Source organism: Polistes dominula, unplaced genomic scaffold (genome assembly GCF_049000335.1).
Source record: "Polistes dominula isolate Pdom_NZ unplaced genomic scaffold, Pdom_raw_medaka contig_373, whole genome shotgun sequence".
In the NCBI taxonomy this organism is placed as follows: domain Eukaryota; kingdom Metazoa; phylum Arthropoda; class Insecta; order Hymenoptera; family Vespidae; genus Polistes; species Polistes dominula.
Genome location: NW_028300899.1, coordinates 7,621,490 through 7,636,900, shown reverse-complemented (window position 1 = coordinate 7,636,900; position 15,411 = coordinate 7,621,490). Strand labels below are relative to the sequence as shown.

Here is a 15,411-nt window from a genome sequence, read left to right as displayed (position 1 = left end):
GACAGAAGAATTTTCGATCGACTTTATAAAAAATTAACGAATTTCATTGGCCTGTCGTAAGTTCGTCTTGTAGATCGTATATTAAAATTAAAATAGAAATACAAAAAAAAACGTTTAAATTGAAAGAGAAAAATGAATACCGACTTATATAGAGATATACATCAATTATTTACGTAAGCATACGATGGCTGCTTAAATGCTATAGTTAGGAGACAAAATTAATTAACTTGTATAACTTTGAAACATCTAAACTTAATAGACGTTTCAATGGCTAATGATCTTCTCGAGCGTGTTATAATTAATAATAGAATCACACACTGTTAATAGCGTGTCATATTTACGTGTATTTCTATCTACTCGAAGATAAAAGAAAAGAAAAAGATAGTGGAATAAAATGGTTTGTATAGGGACCCAATTTTGAATTACACCAGCAGATCATGTTCCAATCGGTAGGGGAAACATTAAAATGTTTGGTAATGATTCGTTCAAATAAATTGTGGTAAAATGTCGAGGCTCGTATGAAAAAAAAAAAAAGGAAGAGATTCGAAAAATAGATAGAAAATTAATGCTATAGTTGTCTGTGATTTTTATATAATTTCAAAATAACAGAGAAGACAAAAAGAATGAACTATTTGATGATAAAAAGGTACCGTAAGGATTAACAATGAAGATTAAATCATTTTAGTAAATGTAAAATAAGAAAAGAGAAGAAAAAGAAAAATAAGACACTCGGATGAGAAAAGAACATCAACATAGCATTGTTCTCGCCGATGCTTTTTGTAAATATACGTGAAAATGGTTAGAAGACAATTTTTGTTTTTGCACCGTGTTCTAACTATGAACTGAGTTTTTTCATCAGTCTGCAGATTAAATCATGAATAACGGGACAGTTGTCAGAAACAATAGTAAATTGGTAAAAGAAGCGTATCTTACTGATTGGTACATATAGTCAGTCTTGATCGTGCAGTCACGTAAGACTCTTCGTTAAAAAATTATGCATGTTTAGAAAATTAAGGCGCAAAGGTATATATTACAAGCTCTCGCAACATCTCAAGAAAATGACAAACAATAACTATAAATACTAATGAAAAAAAGAAAAAACGAAAGCAAGTAAAAAAGAAAAAAAAATACATTATATAGGACATCTTCATACGCGTGATCATTTTTAGAATCATTTATCGATACGAGTGAGATCGGACGAAAAAATTAAACTTTGAACAACAATATAAAAGAGTAAAAAAGAAAATACCCACAGAAATAGCGGTTATAAAAATTAACTGGAGTGTTTTTAGGAAAAATAAGCTTCCGAGCTTTTAGACAATATCCTAAATATTAGCACTAACAATAAAAGTGCCCCTTCCTGGCCAACCCCTCCTTCCGATATCGTTACGAGAAAGTACTTAAAAAAGAAATGATTAGAAAATTTTAATCAACTAATTGTAAAGAAAAGGAGTGAGCGACAATTAATTTGATTCTTTTTCTTTGGTTTTACTTTTTATCTTTGATTTTATTTTCTTCAAACTAAATTCATTTCTTGATGATTGTGAATTCATATTGTTAGATAGTTTCGAAACAGAATTATTTCGTATTAAATATTTTTATTTTTGAATTTATCACGTGTTTCACAAAAATAATCATTATCTATTTTCGCATTGTGTCCGCCTCTACATATGTTTATTTGTAAATTTTTCTTATGTGTTTCGCAAGATAAATGAATTAATTGAGAATAATAATAATAAAAAAAACAAGAAATAAGTAAAAAAAAAAAAGGAAAAATAAATCCGTAAAATTATGCACGTTAAATCGGCACGATGTCTCATGTGCTCCAGTTCTTCGAGATTAATAAATTTCTCGTAATAAATACATGAGGCATTCGTAAATTATTATGATCAGTAGACAAGGAAGAAACAAGCCGAAGGAAATAAATGGATTTGATGTTTAGATGCTGCCTCCATTATATGCCCTGCCACAGGAAAAAGTAAGATAATAAACATAGACCCATGTACCCACCTTTAAAAGAATGATATATACATAAAAAATAAATTCGCAAGAAAATAAAAATAAATTTAAAAAAGCGGTAATGTTTTCTTTTCAACTTTATTCAATGTCCCATCAAATGAGAAAGGAAGAGAGAGGAAGAGTAAAACAAATAGAGATATAATATACAAAAAGAAAAAATTCAATACAGTTACGCATTTTATTGATTTTATAGAAATTAACATTTTTTTTATTTTACGAAATATTTTCAATTAATAAAATTATTTTTAATCATTAATAATATAGAATATATACTACATAATTTACATATTTATGTTAAGAATATTAATTTTTTATACATTTTACGTATAACAAAGAAAATGATAATTTTTACTTATATTTATATACTAAATTATTTTAAATCATAACAAGATATTTTAAAAATAAAAATTCTTTTAAGAAGAGTTATAATTATATTGAAATATAAATGTGCAATTTTTGTATAAAATGAATTGAATGTGAAAAATGACAGTTTTATTATTGTTGTCTACATAAACAGTCATTAAACGTAATCACCTTACACTGTTTTTAATTAAATCACAGTTCAACGAATTCTAAAATGACTTTACCATTACTTTATATATATACTACTTATCATTGTTATAGCATTTATAAAATTTATTTATAAAGTCTTTTTCTTCACTTTTTTAATTATTCTTTTAATTTAATTATTTATAAATCTCCGAAAAATAGGTATCTTCTACCAATCCAAATACAATCTAATATATACTATCAATTTTTTTTATTTTTCGTATTAAATATCACTTTCTATAAGATAGGAATATATAATATTTAAATAAGCTGTGATTATATATACTAACGTTCATCACAAATATTACATTCGTACGTATAATAAATTAAATTGTATTCGAGCATGCACGTAATTATAAATACTTCTTCAACCTTCTATGTTTTAAAAAAGATAAATTATGTTTTTACATAAAATATGAATAAACGTTAATAAAAAGTAAAGTACTTGACCAATATATTTGAACCCTATGCCAGCACGTGATATACTGTCATTTGAAATATAATTGGAAATAACATTATTAAGATTAAATGTAAATACTTATACTGTACGTATGTATAAATTACGTACTAACAGGATTTTTATAAACCATCTTTAAGGATAATATTTTTTTAAGCTATCCATCTAAATGCTCATGTTTTTAAAAAAATATTCATTTATAGACGTAATTTCGTTCTTACATTCTTAGAACGATATTATGCATCATATTACTTATAAAATACAATAACTCATAATATATACGAATATTTATAAATTATAAAATACATTGGAAAATTATTTTACATCGTTAGTATTAAATATATTTGTAAAATTGTACAGATATAATTGTGCATAATATATAAGGCGTAATAGATAAAAATATCAGTTTACATTATCTTTGTTTATGTCATTTAAAATGTTTTATAAAGATAAAGTAGCCAGTGAAAAAAGTGAAGAAGATAAAAAAATATTTAATTTCTGTTTAATTTTAAGTCTTAAATACTGTAACACTTTCCATTATAATCTGTAATAAAGTTATATAAGCATAAATTATTAAATTAATTATAAAATGTTTATATAATATGCACATTTTTTTCAAATAAAAACATAACAGATTTAACGTTCACTTATAGTGACAAATTATAAATAGGATATTGAAGGGTACCATATATGACTAATTGTAAAAAAGAAGTCATATATTATAATATTATCTAGAAATTTATCCACACAGAGTCAATATTAAATTAATAATTAAGTAAGATATGCCAGATTTTACATTTTAAAAGTCACTTATTGTACAATTACATATCGCTGCATGATATAGTATTATTTCTTTAAACAATTATATAAACTTCAATTTGAATCAGACCATTCTTCATCATCTCTGCAAATTAATTACAATTTGATTAGTAATTTTTCAAAAATTAATTAATGATAAAACGCAACCCATCACCACCAGAAGCATTATTTACTGCAAACCAAACACTTCAAAGGATGCAGAAGAATTTTTTGCAATTGTATACCATATATCATCCAAGATTTGCTGAGCAACGTAATAATAATCATATGCACGTACATAAAAGAGGATACAATGAAACTTGCATAAACTTTTGAACATGATAATTCCAGGATTGTTTAAATAAACATATATAGAAGAATCATTAGCATTCTTTTTTTTAGTAGCTTTTTATACGATATAGCCTTATATTTAGTATTAATGAAAATTTCATTTGAACTTGTCTTTGGATAGAAATCATGAAAAAATTATTTGGCCGGAAACTTTAGCACGCCATTATATGGACCGTTTATTTTGAAAGTGGTGTAAGTCTACTTTCTATTACTCAATTTCTTTTACCGACCAATTTTAAATTGTACAAAACATGGGCACTTTTAAAAAAATTAAATATTAACTAGTTATCCATAAAAAGTTTACATTAAATTAAGCATAAATTACGTGATATCTTTTTTTTTTAACGCTTAACGGACGGGCCACGTAGATCTACGTTTTCCCATGAATTTTTAGTATGTTGTATTACGCTTTTCTTTTATGCACATTGTTATTTTTTCATGATACCATCAGTTACAGGTATAAATATACCGTTATAAAATATTATAAGAAATATAATTGATTTAATAAAACTACAACGCTTTAAATCCATACATTTATGTTTATTTAATTCTCCTGAAAAATGCCCGGAAACTAGGAAAGACAGAGCAGATTCGACCGGTTCGTTTGGTGTTACAAATGGATTTACACCACTTTCTAAATAAACGGTCTATATATAGTATATGTAGTATATTTGTATATACTACCTATATATAAACGGATAATTTTTTTCAGTAAGAAGCACTTTTTTTTAATACGCATTAGACACACTTAAAGAAATATATTAAATACTTAATATCGACCCATGACTAGAATGTCCTTTTTTATTCTTTATCCATCTTTCGTTTCCAGACTCTCCAGAAACATTAATATTTAATTGTGCTGTTGATGTAGTCGTCACGTCGTCATCTGATTCTAATGGACTAATCCTAATTGCTTGATACCATTGGTTCGTTAGATCTGTCATTTGTGATTTACAATCTTTCAGTTCTTGCTGTGTAAATCTTCGAGTAAAGAAAGGAATGAAAAATTTCAGATCCCATCTCGCGAAACCATGAATCCGAGATTGGAGAAAAGATACTTCCATTTCTTCTTCAGTTAGTTCTGACAAATGTTCAGAATCGATTGTTTGACCCTACCAGATACAAAATATAGAATATATAATATGAATAAAATTTGTGTGTATAATTCGCATAACATTTAATCATACCCATTCTCTTGTTTTACTTAATGAAACTTCTTTATCCTTCTTTTTTCTTCTACTATTCTTTGGTTTCTTTTCTGCTCGCAAAAATTTAAGCAATGGCATTGTAGAGCCACCAAATATTAATGTTGTAATTAACACAATAATCAATGTAGTTGTAATAATCACATGACGAGTTTCATCGCTAAAATCTAAGTGAAGAGAGAGTGCATATGATATAGCACCTCGAAGACCACTAAACCACATGATGAACATCATTTTTTTTGTAATTTGATGTTCTCTAAATCGGTTAACAAGAAGAGCTAAGGGAAAAATATTTGCTGCTCTACCAATAAGACACAATATAATAGACCATACGACCAAAGCAGGTTCGACCTGTAAGAAATTAAATAATATAGTAATCTAAGAAACCAATCACAGTTATTGCTAAGGATGTTCAATGAAACTACTCTAATATTATATAATACTGCATTATATATACTTACTCTATGCCTAAAACTAAAGAGAGCTAATCCTAAATAAGCGAAGACACATGTTTCAGCTATAAAAGCTAAAGTTCTCATAGTCTGTTGCATTGTAATCTGAGTAACGGTTGATAAATTAAAATGAGTATAATGTGACATCACTATTCCATTAAATAATATTGCCATAATACCTATAATAATATCACACATTATATAAGAAAAGTGTAATTTAATATTATTATATATGTATATTAAATTAATAAAAAAGATTTTTACCAGATAATTGTATGCCTTCCGCCAAGACATAAGGAGCATATGTAAACACCAGCATCATTCCAAATTCTAGAGATGGATTTTTTCTAAGATCTACATGCTTCAATAGTAAAGCACTTATAAGTGCAAAAACAACTCCAATACCAGCAGAGGCAAAAAACATGAGACAAAATCTATTTATGCCAAGAATAATTGCTTCGCTAGTGGTAGTAGCATTATTAGATTCTAACACCGAGGTAGTTAAAACAATGGATATTGCATCATTTAAAATAGATTCTCCAAAAACTAACATATTCAAAATTGGATCGACTTCTAATGCATGGAAAATTGCAACCGTAGCAACTGGATCTACAGCAGATATTAATGATCCAAATGCAAAACTTTCCACAAAACTAAGTCTATATGCAACCTGTGCTAAACCTAATAAATAAATTCCTGCGCCAATAACAAATGCAGAAATCGTTGTGCCAACAATTGCAAATACCAGAATGCTACCAATATTTTGAAAAAAATTTCCCTTATGTAAATTATAACCAGACTCAAATATTATTGGTGGTAGGAGTACAAGAAAGAAAGCAGTTGGAGAAAAAGCTTCTTCTTTTCTCCAATTTGCTATATTTTGATGGGACATAAGATTTATAATCATGCCAATAGCACCACCTAAGAAAACAATAACCACAGACTCCGGTAGATATTGGAAATTGGTTTGAAGCATAAGATGTATTAATAGAATTCCTAATGCTAATACGCAAAGAACAAAAAATATGGACATGGAACTATTATGTTCCTCTTCTGCAGAACCTTTGTCAGGAAGTACTGGTTCTGCGGGTGTAACCGTTGTTGTACTTGTATTTGTTGCATTAGTGATATCTGGATTTTGAGAAGGATAATCTGTAATCATGCTTCCATTTTTTTCATTAATCGAGGTAGCCGTTACTTCAGTGTTAATTTTTTCAGTCGTTATATTTTTGTCATTTTGTTCAATATTAGCCGATATACTTTGAGATTTTAAAGTCGTCTCAATAACATTAATTGTAGACAATTTAACTTCATCATCAGAATTTTTAGACACATTTACCTTACTTTCATTTTCATTTATCGAATCTGTATTTGTGATTACAGACACTTGACTCGTTGTATTTATAATAATTTTTGAATTGTCAAGGATCGGCAAAACAGTGTTATTTGCCAATGACAATTTATCGTTTTCAAGGTTAGGAACCTCTGTCATAAAAGATGTTTCACCACACATAACATCAAATTGCCATATAAAAAAAAGAACACAACATTTACTCAGCACTTTATATTGTGTTATAAATAGATTCATTTTTACACTTTTCTTTACATAATTATTTCCACGAATTAAATATAAATCACATTACTTTCGAAAGGAATTTAATTACACATATTACAGTTACTTAATTTCTGGTATTCCGCTGTATTCAATGGAATATGAATGGTTAGACTTAAAGTAATATGATAACGCAAGCGTATAAAAATCCAATCAAATGTTAGACGCCATGACACTATTTAGGCGGCAATCAATTAAACCTGTTTTTATCTTACATTATTTCATCCATATTATGGACAATTTCTATGTTATATATAGTCGAAAATAATTCCTTATTGATATTACAATCAATATTTATTTCTATTTTATTTAGTATAATTACAACTATAAAAATTTTCCTATGTTGCATATCCTCTTTTTATATCTGTATATAATAATTCATTGTAATAATTCGCTATATCACTGTATCCTATCTGCGCAGGACATGGAAATCTTTTTCTAAATTTTGCTGAAATCCTTTTCAAGATTGTTCTTGAAGAAATTGCGCTCCTGTAGAGCCAATAGCGACAACACATATAGAATATTAACGTGGATTTAACTGCTAATTTTGTATGTAATTATAACTGAAACATTACCTGGTGTTTTTAAAACTAAAACATCCATTTTATCTATGTGGAGAATATCCTTATCTGTATTTTTAATTTCTCCAGAAATCGATAAAATAATTGTTTTCTTGAATGTTTTTAAATCACAGTAATTTAAACCACTAAGCAGTATTTGCCTAAAATCGATGCAATATTGTGTAGAAAATTTCCTTGAAGCATTGAATATTAAATCAACTTCAAAATACATTGACATGGATCAGAAAAAATCTCGAGAATCAAATATCGCATTCTCTGAACATGCTATCAACAAAGTATCTAACAACAAAGACATCGATCTAAAATAAAACATTAAATGCGCATTTTAGTTATTAAAACTAAATTAATAGATGGATAAGTACAATATTTTCCATATTTCTAGAAAATTAGCTAATTTTGTTGGATCTATTTTACCAACGGACAAAATATATGTCTTTTTATTATTTTGCTTAAAAGTATTTTTAGACATTGATATACATTTCAGATAATCTTTAATTTCTAATAAAATCACAACTATACCTACAACTTTAGCATCTTTAACCACTTGACCTACGATTTAACTTCACGGTTGTGGTGCCGTGCGCTACGATTTAAAGCATATCTGCTCTATACTCTATCTAAAATAATCATTTTTGATGAACTTTTGAAATCTTTAAATTCCACATTTGTGTTTATTGTAATGTATACTTTAATAAGAATAAAATTAAATTATTAAATGTAAGTTGTAAACTGCTGTATATAAATTTTGAAAATAATAAAATAACTTAACTCTATTTCTGATTAAAATAAACTTCATCAATTTTTTCAATTGTATCAATTAATATATATATATATATATATTAAATATATGTATTCAATTGTACAAATTCATCAATAAACATCAATTTTTCTTTTTGGTAACACATGAAAAACTGATATTTAATTTATAGGATTAAGACAAGCATGTCCAAAATGTATGCTATCAGCATTGACGTGTTGAGCAATAATTATATTGACATAACAACTGGCACATGTAGTGTTTCCCAAAATATTGTAACACTCCGGCACGGAATAAAACAAGAACAAAAACTTTATTCGAAGAGTATTATCAACAATATAATAGACATAAATTCTTAGATAATTCCGCGATCTCTCTTTACACGTATGTACAATGCAACCATTCATAAAGTTCTCCCTAAAACATCTCACTGTAACAATCAAACTGGCTCGTAACAATATATACTTTTTTATTTATATTTTTTTTAGATTTAATGCAATGTTCACTGAATCTATTCAGTAAAAAAATTCAAAATGTCATCTGGGAACTGTAAACATATCTATAAACATATATCATTTTTCATGTTTTACATTGAAATTAATAGTTATGCCATAAAATTAAAAGTATCAAAATATAATATATTAATTATAATACGTTTTAAACCAACAAACCTATATTGAACATAGTATATATATAATATGAATTATCTTATTTTTTACCAAAAATTAAATGTAAAAGAAAGAAGATACAAATCTTTTTTAAATTATGAATTTCAATCCACTTTGTTCATTTTTCTATTTCATAAGAGTATACAGTTGGATTTGTTAATTGTGCATGAACATTCTTTGAATCGTTTATCATGATATTTTTTGGTAAATGTTCACTCATAATAGGAAATGTGTACACTGTTTATTATTCAGTATGAAATATATTTAAAATTATTTTATTGTTATTTTCCAAGGTACTTTCCATAGAATATATGAAATAAGATAAATATAAAAGCATCTTTTTTCATTAACTACACACATAAGATTTAAATACTTTATTCTAGGAAACACTATGTACAATATCCAAGAAGTTTTAAATTTTAAGAAGCTTAAGATTTTTTTTTCTTCTCTCCTCTCTCTGTGTTTTCAACATACCCCACTGAAGCACATTTTATAGATTGATTAAAACCCTCTAGGCATTCTATAGAATGACCAAGTGATGTCTGAAATACATGCTCATTATATATATTGCCCAATTTTAATGAGCATTCTATAAAATGCCCCGAGTAATCTATATAATGCCCAGAATATATAATATATATTGACAGTAACATATATATACATATGGGGCATGCCACGGTAAATCGACTACTTTTGACACCCGACCCCTTTAAAAATATTTATTTAGTATGAAAACAAAATTACATTGCGAAAAAACAAAAATTTTGAATTAGTAAAAAAAAAAATAGAAAAAAATGTCAGCCCATCTAGACAAGGTATAAATTAAGTTTAGAATGAACCAAACTTTAAAAAAAAAACGAATAAAAAAAAATCAAAAATACCAAAATTTGAAAAATTTGAGATTCTTTCCAAAAGAACTAAATTTCTTAAATAATTTGATTTTGAATATTTTTTTAATATTTTTTTTTCAAAAAGTACATTTAAAAACAAAAAATTTAAAAAGTAAACATCTCGATAAGTCAATTTTTGACAAAGTTATGGCTATTTGAACAAAAAAAGCCATTTTGAAAAAACATTCATAATTTTTGTGGGTTAGGCATAAAAATTAAAAAAAAAAAAAAAATACTCACAAAAGGTTTTTAATGAACTTGAAAATGATAACAAAGTTTCAGCAAAATCGAAAGGGGTCGGGGTCAAAAGTGGTCAATTTGATGTGGAATGCCCCATATACATTATATGAATAAAAACAAGGTGTTGTGCATGAATCCAATCAATGCCTGAATACATATAGATATCACGTATTATACAAAGTAGCACGAAAAAAATTAACAAAAAATTAATAAAAAGAGTATGATCCGCATTAATATGCATTATTTACTATCTCAGATTTCTAATCAGATTATTATAATATTTCTTTATTAAGGAAATCTTAATAAAATGTTGAAATTACTTACGATTTATTCATTAAGAGAGGAGCTTGAGCTGTTTTTGGAACATTTGAATTTGTCTTAAGAGACCTGCAAGTTTCATTGAAGTCGAAACTTCTTTTGGAGTATTTGTAATAGTTTGGCGTTTCATACTGAACACATGCATTGCATCTCTTGTACAATTCTTGCTTGTTTTATTTAAACTAACCGGAGTAGAAGAATACATTTTATCAGTTGCGGGAACCTTCGTATCAATGCATACAAAACTATTTTTCTGTTGTATTATTTTCATTTGTTGTTTCAATGCCATAACCTGTATAAAATATGAGGAAAATAATATTAAAAGTCAGTTACCCATAACTGTAATAGCATGAAGTCATCAATTATATACTATGTCTATTTTATATACATATAACAACATACATATATATGTATGTTTTAAAAGAATGATATATTTATAGAACAATAATTATACAAACTGTATGCAATATTATCTTACCTCTTTATAAAGACTAATCAACGCATTTATTTCTTCTTCTTTGGAATTCAATTCTTTTTCGAGCGTAACGATTTCGTTCATTAATGATTGATCATTAGTATTTTCTGCTTCTTTTCGTAAATTTTCATATTTCCTGTATATAAAATGCATGTAAGTATTCTTGAAAAGAATACAACATTTGTGTAAAAACTTACACGTTCATTGCTTCAAATTGATTATGAAGATTCATTAAGACTTCTCTTATTCCTTTTGATTCAGATAATCGTATATTTGATTTGAAATTAGATTTAATAAAGTCCACCGTATTGTGCTCTTGCTATAATATTTATTTTTAGAGATATAGATTAATTTATTAGCATCTATTTGTCACTTACTTTTGAAACAGAATGCATTGTTTGCGGATAGTTTTTGAAATTACACTTGGAAGTAAATTTTGTTGCAGTATTTTTTACAGGAGAATAGTAATCCTTGATTGATTCTCTTCCTGCTTGAATTTTCTGTTTTTCTATGTTATCAAGGTTAATGCAAGAATTAGTTTCACTCTGTACGATAATTTGCGGTTTCACTTGAGGTTGTATTGTTGGAGACTGTTTTATAAATTTTGAAGACGATTGACCATCATATAAACATTTGTTCTCTAATATGCTAACAATGTGATGATCATTTCCCATCTCAATAACCATTTGATTCATAAGAGTAGATACAGGTTCTAATCCTCTACTTACTTTACGTATAAGTAATGGAGTAATTCCAGTTGTATTTGGTTGCCTTGTTTTCATAATACTTAATACCTACCACATTATAAAAACAAATTTAAACATAAATATAATATTTAACATTCTACATTAAATATACTTGTTGAATATTTAATCCTAAATTGTGACTAGGAGTTACTGAAGTTCCCACTACAAATGGTATATTCCTAAAATTAAATCTGTTAAAATATGATCGATTTGTCCTTTTTAATTTAGAAGCTAAAGTTGGCATCTCATAATTACGATTAACCATTGGAACATAACACGCTAAATCAAATATTGTGTTCTGTTGTTGATATAATTTAGGCTCATTATTAGAAATTGCTATTTTGTCTATATTTTGAGTTGATTTATAAGCGTATTGATCTTTAACCCTAATTTATGAAAAGAATATTATATCATTATCTTATAATTAAAATTAATTACATTTTTTTTAATGAACACTTACGTTGTAATCTCTTCAGAAGTAGGATGTAGCTTATTATCATTATGATATTCATTTGTTTGATGATTCTGATAATTTTGAGATTGATTATAAATGTGAGGTAATTTTATATGTATATTACATTGACCATTGTTTAGCCGTTTGTTCATTTTTTTCACTTCAAGTTTACTGGAAATTGCAGAAATGCTATCACTCTTCATAGCAGCATTATGATAAAGTTCTACTATTCCACTCCAATTGTGTTGAAGTTTAGAAGATGGTACATATTGCTCAAATAATTGATGATTTGTTCTATGATCTGTGATATTAATTGTGTTAATAATAAATTTATCAAAAAAACAGAAACTTAAAAAAATATTTTACTTTTCTGTTTAGGTTTTCTAACATCTTTTCTTGCAGTTAAATTCATTTCTTTGGTAGCTACTGTACTTTTCGAATTAATATTACGTAATTTTCCTCGTCTCTTCTTAATTTTGTTATTAATTGTTTGATCGCCTTTACAAGTAGATTGTTTTTTATCTATATTAACAGCATTAATTGCAGACTCCTTATTTCCTTTGATTAAACTTCTACATTTGGACATTTGCGAACTTTTTATATTACTAGAAATATTCAACCTTAATTTTTGTAAATTAATATCAGGACTTGTAAAAGATGAAATTTGACTGGTCCATTCGGTTGGATTATTTATTATCAATTGTTCATTTGGTTCTTTAAAAGAAAAAATATTCTTTTGCGTCATATATTCTATCTCTTGCTTTTTATCATCGCAAATCATATTTTCCAAAAATTCCTTTTTTCTTTCCCTTTCTCTTCCTCTTTTGTTTCATGTGTAGTCGATTTTAACGTTGAGCAAACAGAAATAGAATCAAGCATTCTATACAATTTTTCAGTTTCATCTACTTTTGATACTTTTTCGTTACACATATTCATTTCTATAATATTAATAAATAATAATAGTTTAAAAATTACTAAAATGAAGTATTTGACTTATACCATTGTCTCCTTGAATTCTTTCTTCAGAATTTTTATTTTCTTGTATAAAATTAAAATAATTTGGATTTGTTATATCATTGACATTTGAATCACAAAGATTGATGTTACAATATGTTTTAGAATTTTCTGGTATTAAATTATGTTCTTGAGAATTATCAGTAATTGTTTCAATTATCGGTTCTACTTTTGTCTTATCTGTTTTAATTTGACAATACATTTTCATATAATTTATTTTAGATTTCAATGAGCCGCATTTTGTTTCTGCTACTTTTAATTTTCTACAGCATTGCTCCAACTCTAAATTAATCAATAAATTTGTATATAAATTTATCATAAATTAATTTAAATATATTCAAAATATAGAAGAGAAAATTAAAACCTGTTCGCCTGATATCTGCTCCATTTTTTTTAGTTGTCATTGTATCAAATTATTTATTATATAGAATTTAAAAATTTATCTGCGAATATTTGAATTATTATAAAACATGAAAGAAACTGAGTAAACATTAAATGTTTAGGTTTAAATTTAAGTTTATCATTTGAATATGTTTATAAAAAAAAGACAATAATTAACAAAATTTCTCAAAAAATAAATATTATATAAAATATTTAAAAATTAAAAAAGGTTACGCGCAGGTTACGTCTCTAGAACTATTAATAAAAAAAAGTTGTTTAAAAATCTGTTTCTTTTGTTTATAAAAAAAAAGAGTAATTATATAAAATTATATACCTGATATTTATGCGAAGGATGAATTGATCATAGTAAAAAAAAGAACTAATTTTAAAATACTAAACAAAAAAATTAATATAAATAAAATTAATTAATATAAATGAAATCAATATAAATTAGACTTAAGAACAGATGAGCATCGTTTGAGAGACTTCAGAAGTTAACTGTTTTATGATTTATTATTATTAGAAATGTTATAAATACATAATCTGTAAATAATAAAGATAAAATATTTCATACAAAATTTCAGTGTTAAAAATGAAAGATTTAAATGAAAATCAATCTGAAAAAAGAAGAAACAATTAGTGTTATTGTATCATTTGAAATCTAGAAAAAACGGCGCGAAATACATTTAAATTGTGAATAAAATTCACTACAATCTCAATACACTATTCTACCGCTAGGTGCGTTAAAATCAACTTCTTTAATGTATTTTAAAGAAGACGTAAATCGGTGTACCTGCGAGTTGCAAATGGTGGACGGCCTGGCATTATTGCTCTGTGACATCAGGTAAACATTTATTTCTGATTATTTTACATTTATAAGGATTATAAAATATAATTATAATTCTGGAAAAAACCTACTAAAAGTTAATACAAAAAGCGGCACTTGACGATACGGATTTCGTTAAATATTTTCAAAATTCCTTACGATTACGTAAAATTTTTACACCAGACGAAAATAGTCAATTGATCCTTAATAAACCAAACCTTGCATTCACCAGAAAGTTGATTTTTCCCGGTAACTCAACCATTAGATATCTCTATCTTTTTCTTTCTTTTTCTCTTATAACAAAAAGATAATTAACCGAAGAAGTATAGAATATTTATCTAAGAGTAAAAAATAAAGATAAAGAATTAAATCTTATTTTATATATATATATATATATATATATATAAAAGATATATATATAAAATAAGATTTAAATAAAGGAATTATATATAAATAGTTAATTCTATTCGTACTCTGTGAAGTGCATCAGATATACATAGGTAAATTTCGATATACGTATTGAATAGTTCTTATATCTATGAATATAATCAATATAACAAACTAATATGTATCACGAACGATTTTTGATCAGTAACATGCGTTTGAAATTAGTGTCAC

General features: G+C 26.2%; 2 protein-coding genes across 2 annotated transcripts; both read right to left on the bottom strand.

Annotated features, from left to right (window-relative positions):
• Positions 1 to 935: 935 nt before the first annotated feature.
• Nhe1 (Na[+]/H[+] hydrogen exchanger 1) lies at positions 936 to 8,638 on the bottom strand. Its single transcript, XM_015323339.2, has 6 exons — positions 8,019 to 8,638; positions 6,096 to 7,932; positions 5,841 to 6,010; positions 5,362 to 5,730; positions 4,955 to 5,286; positions 936 to 3,929 (listed from the first exon to the last, which is right to left on the bottom strand). The coding sequence occupies exons 2-6, from the start codon at positions 7,417 to 7,419 to the stop codon at positions 3,899 to 3,901; spliced, it is 2,226 nt and encodes a 741-aa protein (XP_015178825.1). The 5' UTR covers positions 7,420 to 7,932; positions 8,019 to 8,638; the 3' UTR covers positions 936 to 3,898.
• Positions 8,255 to 14,548, bottom strand: LOC107067659 (uncharacterized). The gene is given in 12 exon segments (XM_089179280.1): positions 8,255 to 9,991; positions 10,904 to 11,189; positions 11,376 to 11,508; positions 11,570 to 11,691; positions 11,750 to 12,166; positions 12,231 to 12,504; positions 12,579 to 12,873; positions 12,939 to 13,383; positions 13,386 to 13,510; positions 13,572 to 13,868; positions 13,951 to 14,029; positions 14,302 to 14,548. Coding segments are annotated over 10 exon segments (2,424 nt in total). The 5' UTR covers positions 13,991 to 14,029; positions 14,302 to 14,548; the 3' UTR covers positions 8,255 to 9,991; positions 10,904 to 10,913.
• Positions 14,549 to 15,411: the final 863 nt, after the last annotated feature.